At 35.5% G+C, this 20644-nt stretch overlaps 1 protein-coding gene across 8 annotated transcripts in view; it reads right to left on the reverse strand.

Annotated features, from left to right (window-relative positions):
- LOC150097964 (steroid receptor RNA activator 1-like) overlaps positions 1 to 20644 on the reverse strand; it is a 159383-nt gene that overhangs the window by 48950 nt on the left and 89789 nt on the right. For all 8 annotated transcript variants that reach the window (XR_016549613.1, XR_016549612.1, XR_016549611.1 and 5 more), the window contains exon 5: positions 14401 to 14471. Coding sequence is in view for 5 of the 8 variants with exons in the window: in XM_090406642.1 (XP_090262768.1) it covers positions 14401 to 14471 (71 nt within the window). In the remaining 3 variants the exon portion in view is untranslated. The remainder of the gene's footprint in view (positions 1 to 14400; positions 14472 to 20644) is intronic.

The raw sequence follows: 20644 nt of genomic DNA on the forward strand, positions 1-20644 counted from the left end.
TTCTAAAAGTATGTACTTTTAAAAATCTGTTCCTAACTTTTTATCAAGACATTCGAAAAATTCCCGAAGATATAGCCTATTATTCAAAGCGGTGCGCAGATCAGAATCGGAGCGCTCACCGCTCTCACTTGTTAGTAAACGAATAAATGCGTAAGAACCTGCAATGGCACGTACTGGCGCTTTGAATGCGAATAACTGAATGCGAATAATTAGGCCAATAACCGACCTAATACATTTAGGTGATGAAAAGTAGGCAATGACAACTGCCTAAAACAAATGAATGCTATATGTGTCATAGCGGACACAGAACGAATTCAAAATCAGTCAATCGTTAATCGATCATGAAAGTATGATGAGCGCTTATAACGTTTCAATAAAGTCTCTGGTTTTTTTTTGTCTTGTTAATTGCATGTTAGTTGGCAGTAAAGAAAATACATCATGTCTACTACTCGAAATTGTGTCAATAGTGTAGATTCCTTCTGCTACATTTGTGGCAGCTTTACTCTTCCCAGTCAAAGGACAAATATCACTGATTTCGTTAAGAAAGTGTACTTTGCATACTTTCACGTAAAAATTGCAGATCAGGACAAGTCATGGGCTCCAAATAAAGTTTGTAAGTCATGTGTAGAAAATTTACGACAGTGGAGCAAGGGAAAACGCCAAAAATTAGCTTTTGGCATTCCAGTGATTTGGCATGAACCGAAAAATCACATAGATGATTGCTATTTTTGTTTAGTTCAGACTTCTGGTTATAATAATAAGAATAAGAAAAAAATTGTGCATCCAAATCTCGACTCAGCAATTCGGCCAGTTGCTCATTCCAATGAAATAGCCATGCCAATTTATAAAGGACTTCCTTTACTTGAAAACGAGCATGATCGGGATATGCCAGATGTTCTTGAGGAGCAAGACCCGGATGTTGATTTAGACAATGAAAATTTAATTTCTAGTTCTGGACCGCAACGTTTTACTCAAGCGGAATTGAATGACTTAGTAAGAGATTTGGGCCTATCAAAGGAATCATCGGAATTGTTAGCTTCAAGATTAAATGAAAAAAAAACTTACTGGAGCAAGATACGAAGATAACTTTTTATCGTAGCAGGGAAAGTAATCTTGTACAATATTTTAAACATGAGTGTGGGCTTGTTTACTGTAACAATGTGTCGGGTTTACTAACTGAAATGAGTGTTGTACAATATCATCCAAATGAGTGGCATTTATTTATCGACAGTTCAAGCAGAAGTCTCAAGTGTGTCTTACTACACAATGGGAATGTATATGGCTCAATTCCTATTGGCTATTCAGTACACTTAAAGGAAACATATGAGGACATTAAAAAGGTTCTGAAGTTATTAAAATATACAGACCATAACTGGATCATCTGTGTGGATCTTAAAATGGTGAACTTTTTACTTGGCTTTCAAAGAGGATATACAAAGTTTCCATGTTTTCTATGCTTCTGGGATAGTCGAGCTAGAAACCAATACTGGAGTTAGAAACATTGGCCTCTTAGAATAATATCGTTAAATGTTGGAGAACAGAATGTTATAAATCAACCTTTAATCGACAGAGAAAAAATCATTTTTCCACCTCTACAAATCAAAGTAGGTCTTATGAAGCAGTATGTTAAAGCTTTAGATTTACAAGGTGAATGTTTCCAATACATATGTGAAAAATTTCCACGACTTAGTTTAGAAAAAATTAAAGCCGGTGTATTTGATGGACTGCAAATTAGAACTTTAATGAGAGACCCAAATTTCATCAACTCTATGAACGAAATTGAGAAAGAGGCCTGGACTTCATTTACGATGGTTGCAAATAATTTTCTTGGAAACAAAAAAGCGTGCAATTACAAAGATCTAGTGGAAACAATGCTTGAAAATTTCCAGTGCCTAGGTTGCAACATGAGCATAAAGCTTCATTTCCTATATCATCTTGAAAGATTTCCCGAGAATTTAGATGCTGTAAGCGATGAACAAGGCGAAAGATTTCATCAAGACTTAAAAACTATGGAAGATCGGTACCAAGGAAGATGGGATTCTCACATGATGGCCGACTACTGTTGGAGTATTCAAAGGGATTGCCAAAACAGAACACACAGCAGAAATTGCTACAAACAAAAATTTATTCTCTGAAACTCATGTGTAAGTAAAATTGTTATTTTTTTATAAATATTCTTGTAATTTTTAATGAATATTGTTAAGTAGTTATGTATCTAATTATCGGCCTCTCTCGCATTCAAAGCGCCAGTACGTGCCGTTGCAGGTTCTTACGCATTTATTCGTTTACTAACAAGCAAGAGCGGAGAGCGCTCCGATTCTGATCTGTGCACCGCTTTGAATAATAGGCTATATCTTCAGGAATTTTTCGAATTTCTTGATAAAAAGTTAGGAACAGATTTTTAAAAGTACATACTTTCAGAAAACAATATTAAAAAAATCGATTTTTTTGATCCTCTAAATAGTACTGCCTCCTTAAAAATATCAAAAACTTACAAATTAGCAAAAAGAAAATGCCATAGAGGAAAAACCTGACATGATAGAGAAAAATGGGTTTGATATTTGAAATCAGCGCACCGAAATTAGTAAAAAACAAGTCTCATATAAAAGTCAGCAAAAATTGTGTTGGACTGTGTAATTCTTACCGGTAATCTTCCTTGTTCATCTACTTATATACGAACATTTCTTATAACTGTATACACATAAAACAATTAACAGCACTCATTAAAAACAGATCCTCTTAGTAATAACTGAATAAATTAATGGTTGCAATTCACATAGTTAAATGTTCTTGCTCAGATCAAAACACTTGTACTATCTTTGACATCACTTGACCAATTCAGTATTCTACTAATAACTCTTGAACTAGGGTAACACACAATAATTCTTTAACTTGAAGTTTTTATGCACAATTGCCTATACTTCCAGCATTTAATTGATTTCTAGGCATTATATCTCTTAAAACAGCTATTGTTTAAATTCAACCTTGCTGCCTCTACTTATTCTCTTTGTTACTCCGTGCTAAGCTTCAAGTTTCCGTGTGTCCCTGAAGAGTCGGTCCTGAAATTAAATCTCAACTAAAGTATAGCAAGTCATCCAGTTGTCACTTTGCTATCTTCCGTTGCTTTTTTTGTTGTTCTGCAACTTACTAGCTAACTCGCTCCTCGACTAGTAAACTTTAATTAGTTACTCGAGTGACTCGCCAACTCGCTATTATCACACTCTGATTCCCTGAATGAATCGTTTTCTCTGTTCTTTGCTTATATATCCCTTCTTCCCATTATATTAATATTAAAAAAATATTAAATATTAAATATTAAAAACTTATATATCCGTTCTTCGCTTATATATCCCTTCTTCCCACCGAAATTATTCTCGTGCTCTACTTCTACTAAAATCCTTTCCAGCCCTTCAATACCAATCTGCCACGCTCTGTTCTAAACTCGCGCTAGCTATCTTACATACGTCTCCATGACAACAAAAACAAAATATAATGAAACTGAGGCATTGCATAACGTTATACTTCTACATACAGAAACAAATAAGGAATATTTACATTTCAATTAATACGGAGTTAAAATGTTGAATACAAATCTTATAATATTAACATAGCAATAAATAAAATAAACTCAATAATATTTTAATACAGAGTCTTTTCACTATTAACATATATCTTTGATTAATTAATTAATTATTAATAGAACTTAAAGGTAGTTACATGAATATTAATTTATAAACAAGTGATTTACATTAAATAATAATTACAATTCTAGCTTATGTGATGGAAGATCATGTTGGATTCTGATTCAAATATTAATTACTCAAATCTCTATATATTCAGAATCCAACATTATTATTATTATTCAGGCCTCCATGGAATCAAAAGACTCATCACGGGAGGCCCTTCCTAAGAAACACAGAGTCTATCACGACTCATCATGAGAGGTCCCTCTTATGAAACACAAAGTCTATCATACCACTCCTTAAACTCATTGACCGTTCTCATTCTCATCACTCTATCAGGCAATGCATTCCATGGTTGAACCATGGAATGCAAAGAAACCACTCCTCACCCTCTTGATCCCAGTTTCCTTTCATAACTTCTGGGGATGGCCCCTTATCATCACTCCTTCAGGCTGTTCAACCAAGTGAAAGAACTCCTCAGTGTCAAACCTGTAACCACCTCTTAACAGGTTAAAAGTCTCAATCATATTACCTCTCCTTCTTCTATTCACCAAACTCTGCAGCCCACATTCCCTCAGCCGATCCTCATAACTAACATTGTACAGTCCTGAAACCATCTTTGTTATCCACTTTTGTACCATTTCTACAGCTAATTTATCCCTTTCAAATCCTGGGGACAAAATCTGAGAACAATAGTCTAAGTGTGGTCTGATCAGTCTTGTACAACGGAATGATAACTCTTATCTCCGCACGTCAGTGTCCTTCTCATTATTGCAGCAATCCTCTGTGTTACCTTTGCAATATGTCCCCTAAATTTCAGGTTTCTATCAATCATCAACCCCCAGATCTCTTGTCTCCCCTACTTCCTCCAGTATAGCTCCTCCCATAGAGTATGCAGCATCCCATCGATGTGTCCCAAACCTCAAGACTTTACATTTTGCTGCATTAAACCGATACCCCCATTCATTTGCCCATCTGTCTAGCTTATTCAAATCCTCTTGAAGGGCTACCACATCTGCACTATTACCAATAACCCTTCCCAGCTTCGCATCATCTGCAAACTACTGAATATCCCCCTGCAATCCACTGACAATGTCATTGATATAAAGGTCAAACAATATAGGTCCCAGTACTGAGCCCTGTGGGACCCCACTTGTAACCTTATGCCTCCTTGAAACTGCCCCACCATACACAACTTGTTGATACCGATTGGACAACCAATCCTGAATTTAGTTGACCAACCTGACATCCAGACCCATGTGCTGCAACTTAAATATCAGCTTATCATGTGGCACCCTCTCAAATGCTTTTCCCTCATCTACTGCTCTTGTAACTTTATTATAAAAGGCTATCATATTGCTAAAACAAGAGTGCCCCTTCACAAATCCATGTTTAAGTTGCAGCACATCCAGACCCATGTGCTGCAACTTAAATATCAGCTTATCATGTGGCACCCTCTCAAATGCTTTTCCCTCATCTACTGCTCTTGTAACTTTATTATAAAAGGCTATCATATTGCTAAAACAAGAGTGCCCCTTCACAAATCCATGTTGACTCTCACAGATAAAATTACTCTCATCTGCCCAATGCTGTATACGGTCCCTCACTAATTTCTCCAGGATCTTAACAACTATTGATGACACACAAACTGGCCTATAATTAGACACTTCCAGTCTACTACCGCCCTTATGCAATGGCATTATCTTACCTTCCTTCCATTCCCTGGGCACCTTTCCCGCAGCCAGACTTTCTTTGAAAAGCCAGGTCAAAGGCTCTGTCAGTTCTTTAGCACATTCTCTCAAAACTTGTGGTGAAATACCATCTAGTCCCATTTTTATGCCAGAGTTGACATGCAGATCTCTATGGTTTTTTGCAATAGCCAACTAGCAAATGGCTCTATCAGCTTGAGGTTTACGCATGTATTAGTTAAAAGATACAAACACAATTACTCACATTACTCCACCAAATCACCACACAGGTGACACTACGTGGCCGTTCCAGGAATAAAATTGTCACACCTCGTATATTCTTACATAAAATAATCCATATCTATCTTCCATCACCAAAACTGTTCTTTATTTATTGATTTACTGATTGATTTTTATTATTATTATTTTATTTTTTTGCATACAGACAAATGAAGACACTTTTTTCTTTAAAAGTAATTTTTCCTTCCTTTTCCTACAAATATCATGCTTGGAGCACCAACAATCTAGCATGTATGACTAGCAATGTTTACACAACCCTCCACAGAATATGGTCATGATAACTCATTCTTGCCTTTTGTACTTCAGATTACTTAAACACATATTAAAGTAATTCACAGTACAAAAGGCAAAAACGTAAGCATATCAATTTTTATATACTACATTTTAAAATAACAGCAACTAATAAATGAGCCATTAACAGGCCAAAGTGATTAATTCCACTTTTTGAATTCTTTTAAATTTTAGTGTCGAAGTACTTGATTGATGCTCAACTTTTTATATTTAACATAAATTTCCTTAATAATTAGACTTAACACTACAAAATGACAAAAAATTTTTGACCATTGAATAATAAATAATTTATTTCAGAAGCTAATGGGATTAACTCCATACTCTTAAGTAAATCGCTGCAATAATGCTATTCAAATGCTTATAAGAATTTAGCTAGGTAATTTTTAATGCAATAGTATATATTAGACAATAACAGTAATCTGTTTACTGTTTACAGGATAAACAGTAAACTGTTTATCCTGTCATAAAAAAAGTAAAATTAACACGTTAAACGCCAAGCCCACTTAATTTACCTTTTCATTTATGGTGCACACATTTTATTTAAAAATGTAACCAAAAATATATATCTATTACAGAATTTGAAAGAAATTAGCTACTCATCTTACAAATTGTCCAGATAAAGAAACCGTAAATAGCAATACTATAAATAAGACTCAAAAATAAGTCTCGTCACTTTGTGTTAATTTTTAATATCAGAATATTATAAAATGCAACAAATTTTATTACAATTTTATATTGTCTTTTTGTTTTGTGGAGTTAATCAATTTGGCAAATGAGCAGCTCAAATGATTACATAACTTTGTGGCTTTATTGAATATGACGTGTAGCCTAAGACTATTGCCATTAGTGAAACCTGACTGTCAGAATCAGAATCGAGTGTAATGAGTATACTGTTTTTAGGAATAACAGAAGAGATAGGAGAGAATGGAGAGGGGAAGTAGCAGTGAGTTTGAGGCTATCTGGTGTGAAGTGAAAGCTAACAGAATGAAACATATGGTGGGTGTTGCTGCAGCCCTAGCAGCTCAGTTGCACAGGACGAAGAAGTGCATAACCACAGATTAATAAATGAGTGATCATTATAGGTGACTTTAATTATCCAAACATTGATTAGGTAGACAAGAAAACTATGATAAGAATGAAGAAAAATGTATTCAAATGTATTCATATTCTTTCACATGCTGCTTGAGACAACCTTCTCAAGCAGCATGTGAAAGAAGGAACTTGAGATCAAAGAGTGTTAGATTTGTTCATAGCATACGAAGGGATCTCTGTTAAGAATATGACTATTTTAGCACCAGTTGTTGACAGTATTCATGCTGTGCTTTCTTCAGAAGTATTTAATTATACTGATGTTCCCATTAGAACAGGTTACATGCTGAACTACAAAGCGGGAAATTATGATTAACTTAGGAGAATACTATCTTTGGTTCCATGGCATCAGTTACTGAATGGGAAAAATATCAGCAATGCATGGGAATGTTTGGAAAAGGTGCTTAAATGAGGTGGTATCTGAATGTATCCCTAATGTATCGAAGAATAAATAGGTTGGGAATGAAATGGATGTGCAACCTTATTAAGCAAGAGATCCACAAGAGGATGATGGGAAAAGAATATCATGAGAATAAGAGTGAGAGGAATTATGAAACAGATAAAGTGCAGGCCAGAAAAGAACCGAGTATTGTGCAGAAAACTAAATTGGAGTATAAAAAAGAAATTAGCTATGCGTGCTAAAGGCAATCCAAAAGAATTTTATCATTATACCAAGCAAGAGAAAGGAATGGGAAGAATAACTTTACAGAATGCAAATAGTACTCTAGTGACAAAAACTAATGGGACTATTCAATTAGTGAGTTATCACTCTGCTAGATATATCGACCAGGTGTATGTAACATGGTGCACAGTGCTACTGCTTCATCAGATGAAGAATTAGAGGTGCATGAAAATGAGGTTGAAGAGCTATAGGGACATATGGAATATCAGAACATTTGCTAAAGGAATGTTCAAAAAAATTGGCTAGGCCTTTTACATGTTTGTATAACTTGAGTCTCAGCTCAGGAATGATACCACAGGAATAGCAGGAATGCATGATACTTCTATTGTACAAGGATGGTGCAAAACCTAACATGTCTAACTACTGATCTATCAATATCTCTGGTGTGGCAGCGAAGATTTTAGAGAAGTTGGTAAGAACTTGCATTCAGAAATGGATAGACAAACAAGCTATGCTCTATCAAGGATGGTCATGTTTTAGCACTTTACTCATATTTTATAGCAATGTTACGGGCGAGTAGGATAAAGGGAATGGATATACTATGATAATGTTGGATTTTGTTAAAGCATTTGAGGATATCTGACTTGGATTAGTGGACAGCTGATAGACAGATTTCAAAAAGTGGTATATGGTGGGTGTGTGAATCTGCTAGATTTAAGGTGACCAGAGGTGTACCTCAGGGTTCAGTTCTTGGGCTATTGTTGTTCAATCTATACATTAATGGCATTAGGAAGGGTCTAACAGGAGATGTGCAATTGTTTACCAATGATGCAAAGATAGGCAAGGCAATCAGGAATGTTACTGATTCCAGCACTTACAAAATGATTTGAATAGGATGGAAATTTGGGCGAATGAAAATGGCTATCAGTTTAATGTAGTAAGTGTATAGTTATGCACTTTGCCGTGATAAGATTTCCAGTGGCATGATATATTAGCAGAGTTATGCTACAAGAAACTGACAAGGCTAGGGATCTTGGCATAATGATGGATAGTAATTTGAAGGTCAAAGATCACATAGCAAAAGTTGCAAATACATCTAAGAGGATAATTGTGATGTTGAAGCAAACCTTGACATGTAAGGATAAGGAAGTCACATTTTGCCTTTTTATAAGACCTTGATAAGACTGCACCTGGGTTATTGTATGCAGATTTGGTCTCCCAGGCTCCAAGGGGATAAAGAAGCTGTGGAAATGGAACAAAGGAGAGTCACAAAGATTATATCCAGATTATGGGGATTTAGATTATGAGGACAGATTGCAGGTATCTGGATTACACTCTGGTTAACAGGAGAAAGAGGGTAATATGATAAGATCTATAAACTTCTGAATGGGTGGTATAGAATATTATCCGATGAAATTTTTCATTATATGGAAGGTGGGGAGAGAACACAGGTCCATCCATGGAGGTTAAGTTTGTTTGCTGTCGAGCAAGGGGTAAGAACTAAATTTTTCTCTCACAGAACAGTGAGTGAGCGAATGTAATAGTTTGCCTTTAGGAGTAGTGAGTGCATCTAGTGTGAATGAATTTAAGGGAAGGTATGATAGCTGGTTTGAGTGACGTATGGGTCTCTCTCGATGAGCCCTTGACTCCCTGGAGGTCTGAGGCAATAATGTAACTACAGAAAAGCAAAGCTCTGCAATCCAAAGGTTACTGATAGCATAACTTCTTCATAACAGTTTTCTTTTAATGCAAAATTTTATGTTGTAGCATTTATTCAATGCACACAAAACACAGTTCAATTAAATCAGCTGAAAAGAATTATTAATCTAACTTATTTTAAACTGATTCTCACTGTGTAAGAAGAAATGGAAATTTAAAAATTTGTACTATTATTCATATTACAGTAAATTCTCACATAAGATTTCATAAAAATTACTCTAAGATACGACAGAAAATATTTCTGGCATAAGTTTCAACCAAGTTAAAGACATTCATTATACAGTAAATTAATACAACATTGATACAATACATGAAATGATGTAATGACTCAGTCTGAACTGCCATTAGAACCTGATGATGCTTGTTTTGTTCAAGTAAACTGTCTGGCTCGAATAACCTGCATAATTAGCAAGACTGGACTTGTCAAGCTCTTGATATCATATATATAATATGAGTGTATTTTTATACAAGTGTCTTGTTCACATACTTTATAAAGTACATGAATGAGGGACTTGGTAAACACATATATGGATAATAAAGCAAGTTTGTGTTTCAAAGAATATACCCTGCATATCAGGTGGCAAGTGAGCAGTAAATGTTCAAAAAGAAAGAAGGCTGGTTATCTTTTCAGTAGTATCCTAGACATAGAACAGAATTCTTACAAATCTCTTCTAAAGGAGAGGGAGAATAATGATGACAGTCCCTTATTACCTTCTCTATGAAATGAGAGGACTATTATTATCATTTGAAAGTAAGACCAATTTAATAAAATGTGTAATTCCATTATAACTGTGCATCTTCAGAACATAAAACAAAAGAATGATAAAAAAGTGTTTTAACCATACCAGATGTTTTCAAGGTTGATTAAGATGAAGCTTGGCATTGATATATTTCCCACTATTGGTTTCTATATTAAAAAAAAAAAAAAAAATTAAGATAGCTATCTACTTGTCTTTCAGAGAATTTCTAGAAAAGGATGAGAGTTGTTACACCAGTTAGTTGTTAGTTAAGAAAATGCAATTTGGAAAGGTAGGAGGTGTATATGTCTCAATATCTGCTCTCCATTTCCCATCTACTAGACTCTGCAACTGGCATTTCCTAAATCCTTCATCTCTTTCTTACTTTCTTCATTTCCTAATCATCCCTTCAAAATCCAAGCGACCACATATGGTAATCCATATGTGATCAAGGTCTTATACAAGGCATAACCTCTTTACTTCCATATGTCAAGCTCCTCCACATCATTGCCATGATCCAGTATGATGTCCTCACAATATTATGTCCGTGTCCACTATCACCCCCCATTTCCCCAGATCCCTTATCTCCTCAACCTTCTGTAAAATATCTCCACCAATTGGATACTCTGTTTCCAACCTTTGTTTCCAAATTTTCAAACCTTAGACTTTGCAACACTGAGCTGATAACTACTCGTACAGTCTATTCAAAGACTCCTGAAAAACCACATCTGCTCTCATTTTCATAGTTGTCATGAACTTTGCATTATCTGCAAAAGCACTGCATATATTTCCATTTGAAACTCTTGCAACCTCATTAACATGCAAGTTAAACAGCAATGGCCAAAAAAACAGATCTCCTTGGCACACTACTGATGATTTTCCTGTTCTGAAACACTGCTCCCCATCCACAATTTGCTGATACCTATCAGACAGCCAATCTCCTATCCAATGCACCTAATCAATTATTAAACCCCATTCATATGAGCTTATCATATAGTCTATCAAAGGCTCTTGCAAAACCTAAATATATCACTATGCATCTTCCCTGTCCAACTCATTTGTCACGATGATTTCCTTTCAGCAGTCCTTGCTGAACATCAAAGAGAAGGCAGATATTATCATCCTAATATTGGTTGATAACAGCAGTAACCTCACCAACTTTTCTAAAACCTTAACCAAAACACCAGACAGATTGGATTACAATTCAAAGCCTGTCTGAACATCTTTGTTGAAGAGGAATAACTTTGCTCTCTTTTTCATTTCTTTGGGGTGTGTCCTATTGCATTGAGTTAACACCCTTGATGTATAAAAAAAGTATAAGTATGTCAAGGCTGTTGTGAACATTTTCTCAAAACATGCAGTTATTTGTGTATTTCTTGAACATTTGAACATTGCTTTAATTATTTATTTATAAAATATATTTCATTTTGATATATACTGTATTGTGAAATATTAATAATATGAAAGTGGCCAAGAATTAAGTTATTTACAACATATGTGACTGATGTTAGAATTATCATTTTTTACATCACAGCAGTGCAATTTCAAAATCATAATTTCTTCAATGTGTAGAGGATTTAAGACACTGGTGCAAGAATATACTAAAGAAAATTGTGAATAATATGTTTTAGTGAAGTTATAAAAAGTTATTTACTTTTAGACAGAGGCACATGTTGAAAGCAATATTGGCAAGCACAGGAGTGAACCCATATGTGGCCAATGTATGACATAGCATCCATTGACTGGCAACAGGAGAATGCTAAAAAATAACAGTGGCAGTTGGCACATAAACAGAGGGGGGGGGATTCAAAATAATGAAACAGAAGTTTTTTAAGCAATGGATGTGCTGATATTTTTTCTAAATATTTCTTACAGGAATTTCTTTAACTGAGAAAGCACTGTAAGTAACTGTTGCTATCTCCCATTTGACCAGAGGAGAAATGTTTTATGCTCCATTATGCTATGTAAGAAATTAGTTCTTCATATTTCATAGAAGTAGTAAATTTCTGTTGATGAATATTCTCTACCACTGGAAGGTAAAACTGTTTCTTCTGTTAAACTCACTCCCTTATTGGGGTGTGTGTGTGGGGGGGGATGAATAACTGAAAAAAACCAACAATTTAGTACAAGGATTGATATAATTATTATTATTATGTGACACCTCCAGGGAGTCCAAAGACTCATCGAGGGAGAGTATGCCAACAGCATTGAATGACTGACCCATTCTAACTACTAACCGTGCTCAAACTTGCTTAACTCTTTGCGAGCCATTAGTAGCAGAGGCTCTACCAATCGACCAACCTTTGCTACCTGCTCTGCTTAGTCCATTTACAAAGAACTAACAGTACTGGAAATTTAGTTGAAGTTTTGCTTAGTGCAGGTTATGGATTAATGTGATGTTATTTCTTGGCTTATGTTTTTCTCATTACAAGTTTGTTAAATTTAGTTTAGCTGCACACAAAACAATCTTTGCTCACTGCACTTTCATTCAAATTAAACTGTGCAGAAAACAAAGATGGTTGTGCATAGAGCTGAACTAATAACAAACTGTTGTATATAAATTTTGAAGATCTGCTGTTTCTTTTTGTAAATCTTTTTTTTTTTTTTTTTTTTTTTTGTCACTCCAACCCATGAAAGGTTTTAGAAACCTTTAATGCATTAATACTACCCTGGATGGACTAAAGATTTTCTATTCTTTTTATTAATTTTATATACATATATTTTTCCCATTTTTATTCATTTTTTTTACATATTCCAGAAACTCTGCTCTAGAGACCAAACATTGTTTTCACATCACTTCAGGCTTCCCATAAGTGAGACAAGTCTCGTGCTAACTAATGAAATTCATCTACTACAGATAGATTCACAAACATCCATGCACAGGATTCAAACTCACAGTCTGTTTGTTGAAGAGTGGATATGCTAACCACTTGATCAATCAGGCCAGCTTGTGTGAGAATGTTGGCTTGGGTAAGGCGTTTTTGGTCTATCTATGAATGAACACTTAACAAATGTGGGAGATGGATAGACTGTAGCTCTCACATTCAATGTTCATCATGATTTCCAATGTAGGTAAGCAATGAAAGCAATAGCACTAATCATGACCAAGAGCAATGAAGCTTATGTTAGTAATAAATTCACTATTATGTGACCCGGACAGCTGTGGCCAGGAAGTTGCATGCTGTTGGAAACTTCCAAATTTCAAAGTGTACAGCATGCTTTGAAATTTCTCCAGTGATGAAACTTTAACTCCGTGGTGATATGTTAATAATAATAATAGCACAGCTACAATAAGGTGAAGACAGCATGCTTTGAAATTTCTCCTGTGATGAAACTTTGATTCCATGGAGGTCTGATGTTAATAATAACAAAATGTAACAAAATGTAAGGTTATGCATTTCGGAGTGAAAAGATTAGCAGCAGTATACCACATTGGTGGAACTGTACTCCAAGAGATTGATGAGGCCAGGGACTTGGGAGTGTTGGTGGATAGGGAGATGAAGTTTAGGGGGCACATTGCGAAAGTAGCTAAATCAGCTCATCAACTCACTTGGTTGTTGAAAAATACCTTGACGAGCAGAGAAAAACAAGTTATTGTACCTCTGTACCGAGCCCTGATAAGACCTCATCTCGACTACTGTGCCCAGATTTGGTCACCTCGGTTCCTTCTTGATGGGGAGGAGGTTGAGAGGATCCAGAGGCGAGTGACTAAGATGATAGCAGGTCTATGGAATGAACCATATGAGAACAGGTTGAAGATTTGTGGGTTGCAGAAACTAGTTGATAGGCGGAAAAGGGGAGACATGATTGAGACATTCAAATTGCTAAAAGGATTCTATAGGATTAATTCAGATGATATTTTTGAGATCAGGACTGGTGGTGGGAGAACTAGGGGACACCCATGGAAGCTGGGCAAGAGCGTGGTTAGCAGGGGTGTTAGAGCTGGGTTCTTTACTTTTAGAGTGGTAAATGAGTGGAATAAGCTGCCGGAGTCTGTTGTGGGTGCTATGACAGTGAGCGAGTTCAAGGCAAGGTATGATAGATACTGTGAGAATGTTGAACAGCTGCGTGAACATGATGTTTAGGGCCTCCCTCGATGAGTCTAAGGACTCCTGGAGTAGCCGTGGTAATAATAATAATAATAATAACAGCTCAGCTACAATAAGGTGAAGATATACATAAACATATATGTGCCAATACTGATTACAAAAAAAATTAATGATGAACATAAAATAAAACTAGATGTGTGTGCGGGGTGGGGGGGGACTTACTTCGCTAATATAATCGACCATCAGAGATTGGTGAATATTATCAGCATTGACAAATCTTCTATTGGACAATTCTGAAAATAAAACACCATATGTATTACCTGATATATACTAATGTCAAAACACACACACAGAAACCATTCATGTTTATTATTTTTGAGGCTAAGATAGCATTGATTAAAAAACTCAACCAGATGAAAGTTAATATATTCTGTTTTAAAATCACTTCCCTTATATGAATGGGGATTCATGGTCTTATCTCTTTGACTCTCTTTCTCCCCATTCTAGTATGACTTTTATATTTTATTTTTGTTATTCAATCTTTCAGTGCAGTTGAACAATTTATAATAGAGCATTTTTACTCAATTTTCACTCCATGGTGTTATCAGTTGATTTAAACAACTAATCCCGTTTCCTTCATCTTTTCCTCCAATAACATCAGGTAAGCAATGCCACCACATGTAGTACAGGTGACATTCATCATGGGCATATTCACACTATAACTAGAGAGAGCCAGTATCCCCTCTACATAAGTTCAAGGTCAAGAAATGCTAGATGGTATCAACTGAACCTGATGGTAATACATCAAGAAGATACCCAACCAGTACGCAAATAATTCCTGCTACCACTTACACTGTCATTTCATGCTTGGACAGAGTTCAAGTAAAGCAGCATACAGAGAAGGCTGTCAAGGCCAAACATGAACAGTAAATTTGGCACTCCATGTGCATGATTATGTTTGGAAGCCTTTCACTTCATTGCTAAGCTTCCAACATCACTAATAATGAAAAAACAACACCATCAAAAATGACAGTGGCACTGGTTCAGAAAGTCTCCCACAAAAATGATAAAGTGCAAAGTTTTTTTAAAAAAATACACCTAAATACATAATGGACCTTTTCTTTCTCCAAACACAATAGATGAACATTCTCTTCACAACTTTACTCATAATCTTGTCCATATTTCCTTTCCTACAGATTGACCATCGCCCAGCTACTCTCAGCTCTTTTAATACACTGCAGCAGTACCAAGTGGGATAATCTTCTATGCCTCTTTTCCATGATCTCATTATTGTTTCTGCTCTCTGATCCAACACTTTCAAACTGAATTAAATAATCCTGGTTGGAATGGAGGACTCTCTACTCCACAGTAAAACCAAACATTCCAAGCCCTGAATCTTTATCAAATGTGTAAAAGCAGTACGAGATAAAAATTCAGCATATTTCAAATGACTAGAATCAAAAATCCTCACTTTTACAGATGTCAAAAATTCAACAAATACAAATCACACTTTAAAAAGTCTGCATTCAGAAAACTCTCCCACCCCACTCTCCCACCCCAGCAGTTAACTTAATGGTTCCAAAGGCTATATGTTCATTATAATAAAGTATGGACAACTACTGTGTCTCCATAATTAACCTTGAAATAACTGAAGTAATAACTTTGACTTCGTAATCACCTGGTGTTTTGACCTTTATCATAGTCATTGTGTGGAGTATATATATATATATATAAACACACACACACACACACACACACACACACACACACACACACACACACACACACACACACACACACACACACACACACACAAAGAGATAAGCTGCATTACAATATACACAGTATTGTAACATTGCTTGTCTCCATAATTTATTATAATGAATGCTAATCACCATGTAACTATGAAAGTAAGGTTATACGTGTTACTTCTGTATCGCCATGCTTTGGTGCAACGTCTTACAAATCCAGGTTATATCATAATAGAACCTAAAGATAAGGCTGACCTCTTGTTGGAGGACTTTTCCTCCAACTTTTGTTTAGATTAACATAGAAAACTATCCACTATAGCATGAACAGGTCACTGCATACCTTCACTGATCTTACCAGAAAGATATTAGAAAAAACCTTGCCAGTATGAACACCAGTAAGCCACCTGATCTAAAGAGTATCCCTTCCTCCATCTATGCTAAAATATTGCTCTCCAGAAATAATATCTATCCATCTGTCACCTATTCAAACTGGTATACTCATTTAGCATGAAAGCAAGTCAATATACACCCATTCCTAAAAAGACAGATAAAAGTCATTAAACTATCATTCCATTGTCCTCATCTCAATTATCTTAATGAATAAGTTTAAGAGATGATTTGATAAATTTTGTATGTGTGTTTGAGACAGTAGGACCTCCTGCAATGAGTCTTTTGACTAAATAAATAATAATCATATAACTTCTGTGATAATCTTATTTATCATAAAATTTTTGCTCTAGTATATAAGTGGAAATGAGCAGAAATTTATACTCAAAAAAGAAATCTTGTTAACAGAACTTCACAAAAGCAGTCCTCTCTCTTAAAATATTCATACAAAGAAAGTTGTGAAGCTTTTCTTCAACAACCAAACCTGAACAGAAATGATGGACTGAAGTTATCCCTCTTATGGGAAATAGTTCTTTTCCATACACTTTCTCCATGTACAATAGTTTTTTTTTTTTTTTTTTTAAATAATATAGCTCTTGTTTTAAAATTATGTGAGAACCTTAATGCAATTTAGACCATTCTACTATGTTATTTGCATGTAGCTTACACATTTTCATTGTTAAGTCCTCTTTTACATGTCCCTTCCACCTGTTTATTTTACAATTCGTACTGAGGAACTCTAAATATTGGATTGAAAATATATGATAAACAAAATAATCACATAACCATTCTATTGTATTATTTATTTAGTTATGTCAGCTTACATTTCTATCCATCTTTTTCTTTTTTGGAGGAGGGAGATTAGATTTTGAGGATGGACGGAGAGTTTCTGTTGATTTGTGAAGGGGAAGCTATCGGCTAAAAAAGTCCTTGCCTTCATGCTTACACAGTGATCAGAATACATTACAAAAATTATGGAACAAACTACCGTGTTAGAGTAAAACTTCAGTTTATAAACCAAACTAAACACTTGACGTTTTGACTTTCACATTAAGGTCATTCATCATCTGGAGTATACACATATATACAAAGAAACAAGCTGCAACAATCTACATGGTATGCTAAAGTTACTGATCAACTGTTATAATTATTGGCCTGACCTTTGGTGTAAACATAAAAATAAAAACTTACTACATCAAAGCTAGAGTCCTGTTGTTATTATTATTATAAGGTTAAAATTAAATTAAGCTGGAGAGCAACATGTTGACACAAATTACTTATATAAGTAAAGCATTGCATTATATAAAGCAAAGCATTGTATAAAATATTAGGTAAACCAAAGTTATGGGAAGACTTTGGTAAGAACACAGAAAATAAATCTCATGGGATACTAAGGCAAATTATGTGAAGTCATTCGCCTCTATATACAAGTAGCCCAGTTGTGAAGTGGCTTCATGTGCAAACTTTGTTTGCTTATGCTTGGATAATGGATAAAACCAATAATATAATTTCTTGGCATCTTTAATTTATAAATATCAGGAAAGTGGTAAAATATTTTGGTCTGTTGAAAAAGCTCAGAAATGGAAGAAAGAGTACTGTAAAAGGAATTAGGGATGATGATAAAGGGGACATGAAAACTGAAGATAAAGATATTCTTGGTGTATGGAGTAATTATTTTGAAAGATTGCTAAATGAAACGAACAATGACAGTATGGTTGTAGTCATGGTGGTAAACAGCATAGTGTTTGCAGTCACTGTGTCCATGCACAGGATAAACAGAAGTGGTGAACAGGGTTTCAGGGATTAAGAAATGGAGTTGGGGATTCGGGTAGGTATCCTTGGTGGATACCTACCTAAATGTTAAATGGCTTGGTGACACAGCAGATGGTGTTAGCGTAGAGGAACTGCAACCAGCATATATAGGCTTCAGGGACACCATGGGTGTGTAGAGAGTAACAAATCAGTTTGTGTGGGACCCAATCAAATGCCTTCTCCAGATCCAGAAAGGCCATGTGAACTGCCTTACCTTTCTCCCTGTGTCTTTCCATTAGTAGGCAGACAGCATGGAATGCATCTGTCACCCCACAACCTTTTACAAAGCCACATTGGTTTGGTGATATAGTAACAATAACTCTTAAATGGTCACCATTTTATGCATTCAAAAATCTTCATGGTGTAGCAGAGGAGGCGAATGAGGCAGGTTAGTGCAGACAGTAATGTCACCTTTGCCTTTACAAATGGGTACTATAGTGCTAGTCCCAGTCGGGATCTTGTTTTGACTGACGCATTTGTTGAGTCATGTCAAAAACTCCACCCCCTCATTGTCCATTGTCCTAATGTTTCCCAGGCTTCTATGGGGATATCATCAGTCCCGGTCACCTTGTGGTTTTTTCATAGCATTGTTGGCATTTGCAACAAAATATGAGAGTCTGTGAGTGCAAAAAGTGGTACGGCCCAAGAACAGAACAGAAGTGGGAAATGGTAGATGTGAGTGCTCTTTGTTACATATTTTTGCCGGCCTGGTTGGCTGAGTGGTTAGCATATCTGCTCTGGTTGGCTGAGTGGTTAGCCAAACAGCTGCAGGTTCGAAACCCGCTGTGGGCATGGATGTTTTGAATGTCTGTGAAAATACTAGTGGTAGTGGTGGTGGTTGGTGGTAGATGGTGTTGTGTAGATGATGATTGTAGTTGCGGTTCATTGTAGTTGGTGAATTGAGTGGTAGAGACAGAGAGTTGTTGAGTAGGTGCCCTCCCTCAATGAGTCATTGGACTCCCTGGAGGTGTCATGTAATAATATTAATAATAAGTATACGTATAAATAACAACAAACCAGTATGGATAGTGGCTAATAGAAGCTGAAAATTGCTTAGAGTCCTAAAGTCCATAAAGGTATGAATGGAAATTTAAAGAAGCATGTGAAATTTTGATTAACCACCCCAATCTTAACAATAATGGTGGCATAAAAATCCCAAAAATTTGGATGGCACACATTTCAGCCCACTCAGTTTTCCAGAAAACCCTACCTTTAGGACTCTAAGCAATTTTCTGCTTCTATTAGCCACTATCCATTCTGGTTTGTTGTTATTTATATATATTCTTATACAATTTATTTTTTTGGTGTCAACATGTTGCTCTCCAGCTTAATCCTGTTATAATAATAACAGGACTCTAGCTTTGATGTAGTAAGTTTTTATTTTTATTTTTTTTTTACACCAGATGTCAGGCCAATAGTTATAACAGTTGATCAGTAACTTTTGCATAACACATATGACCTTATTGTGAAAGTCAAAACGTCTAGTGTTTATTTTGATTTATATTAAACTAAAGTTTTACTCTAACACAGTAGTTTGTTCCATAATTTTCTTAATGTACTGGCTAAAAACATGTTCTGAATATGACTGATTTCAGTTTCAATCTACAGATTTTCTGTAAACAGAAGAGAATAAAGATCCATTGGATAGCTGGGTGACTACGATATCAAGATAAAGGTTAGACAGATATGTTGAGGTGTGTCAAAAAATGTTTCCAATGTATACCAGCCATATGGCCAAACAGAAAACAATGCCCATGTAGTGAGTTTGAGCAATTAAAAATAACCACAATGAATAAGTAAAAGTGAAAAGGGCTGATATGTCAGCGAGAAAGGAAGTCTCAATGAGTTCTGATATTTCTTTTAGGGCTACATTAGAGAATAGGGAGGCTATATCAAAATTAACTATAATAATGTCAGAATCTTTGAGGATCATGTTTGATAAGCAAGATTTGAAGAAATGCATAGAAATTTTAACATGGGAGGAAGTGTGGCCTGTAATGAGAGTGCTTGAGCTAAGTGTTTTGGCCATTTTATACCCAAGGGAACAGTACTGATAGGTCTGTGTTCTGTTTGTGTATTTTTGGTAATCAATAAATCTAGAGGAGGACTAGGATTACATGGTTAAGTTTTTGGATAGTTCCCAGCATGCAGAATAATTTTTAGGTGTGCCTTTTTGTGTGTCTGAAAGCATCAATTATGCTTCATCTCTGAGCAAAGATCGACATTTTTTTTCATTCATATTCACATTTCAAACACACACAAACACAGTAGTATTTGATTATATTCATGATCAAGTACCACTGTAGCATTACCATTATTCACTTTCGTGATGACAGTGTTCTGGTTTTAGCATAGTTTTTTTTAAGTGTGGCAAGTTCCACATAGGATAAATTCCTCTTAAGAGACTCTGCAAATTTTCAAATGTTGGCTACATATTACTGGTAGAGAAGTTGTAAATGACTTCTTTTATTTTTGTCACAATATATTCTGGAGATAGCTGAAGTGTTTATATCGAC

The sequence above is a fragment of the Typopeltis vanoorti genome, chromosome 16 (assembly GCF_054136105.1).
Source record: "Typopeltis vanoorti isolate ZY-2024b chromosome 16, IOZ_Tvanoo_1.0, whole genome shotgun sequence".
Classification (NCBI taxonomy): domain Eukaryota; kingdom Metazoa; phylum Arthropoda; class Arachnida; order Uropygi; family Thelyphonidae; genus Typopeltis; species Typopeltis vanoorti.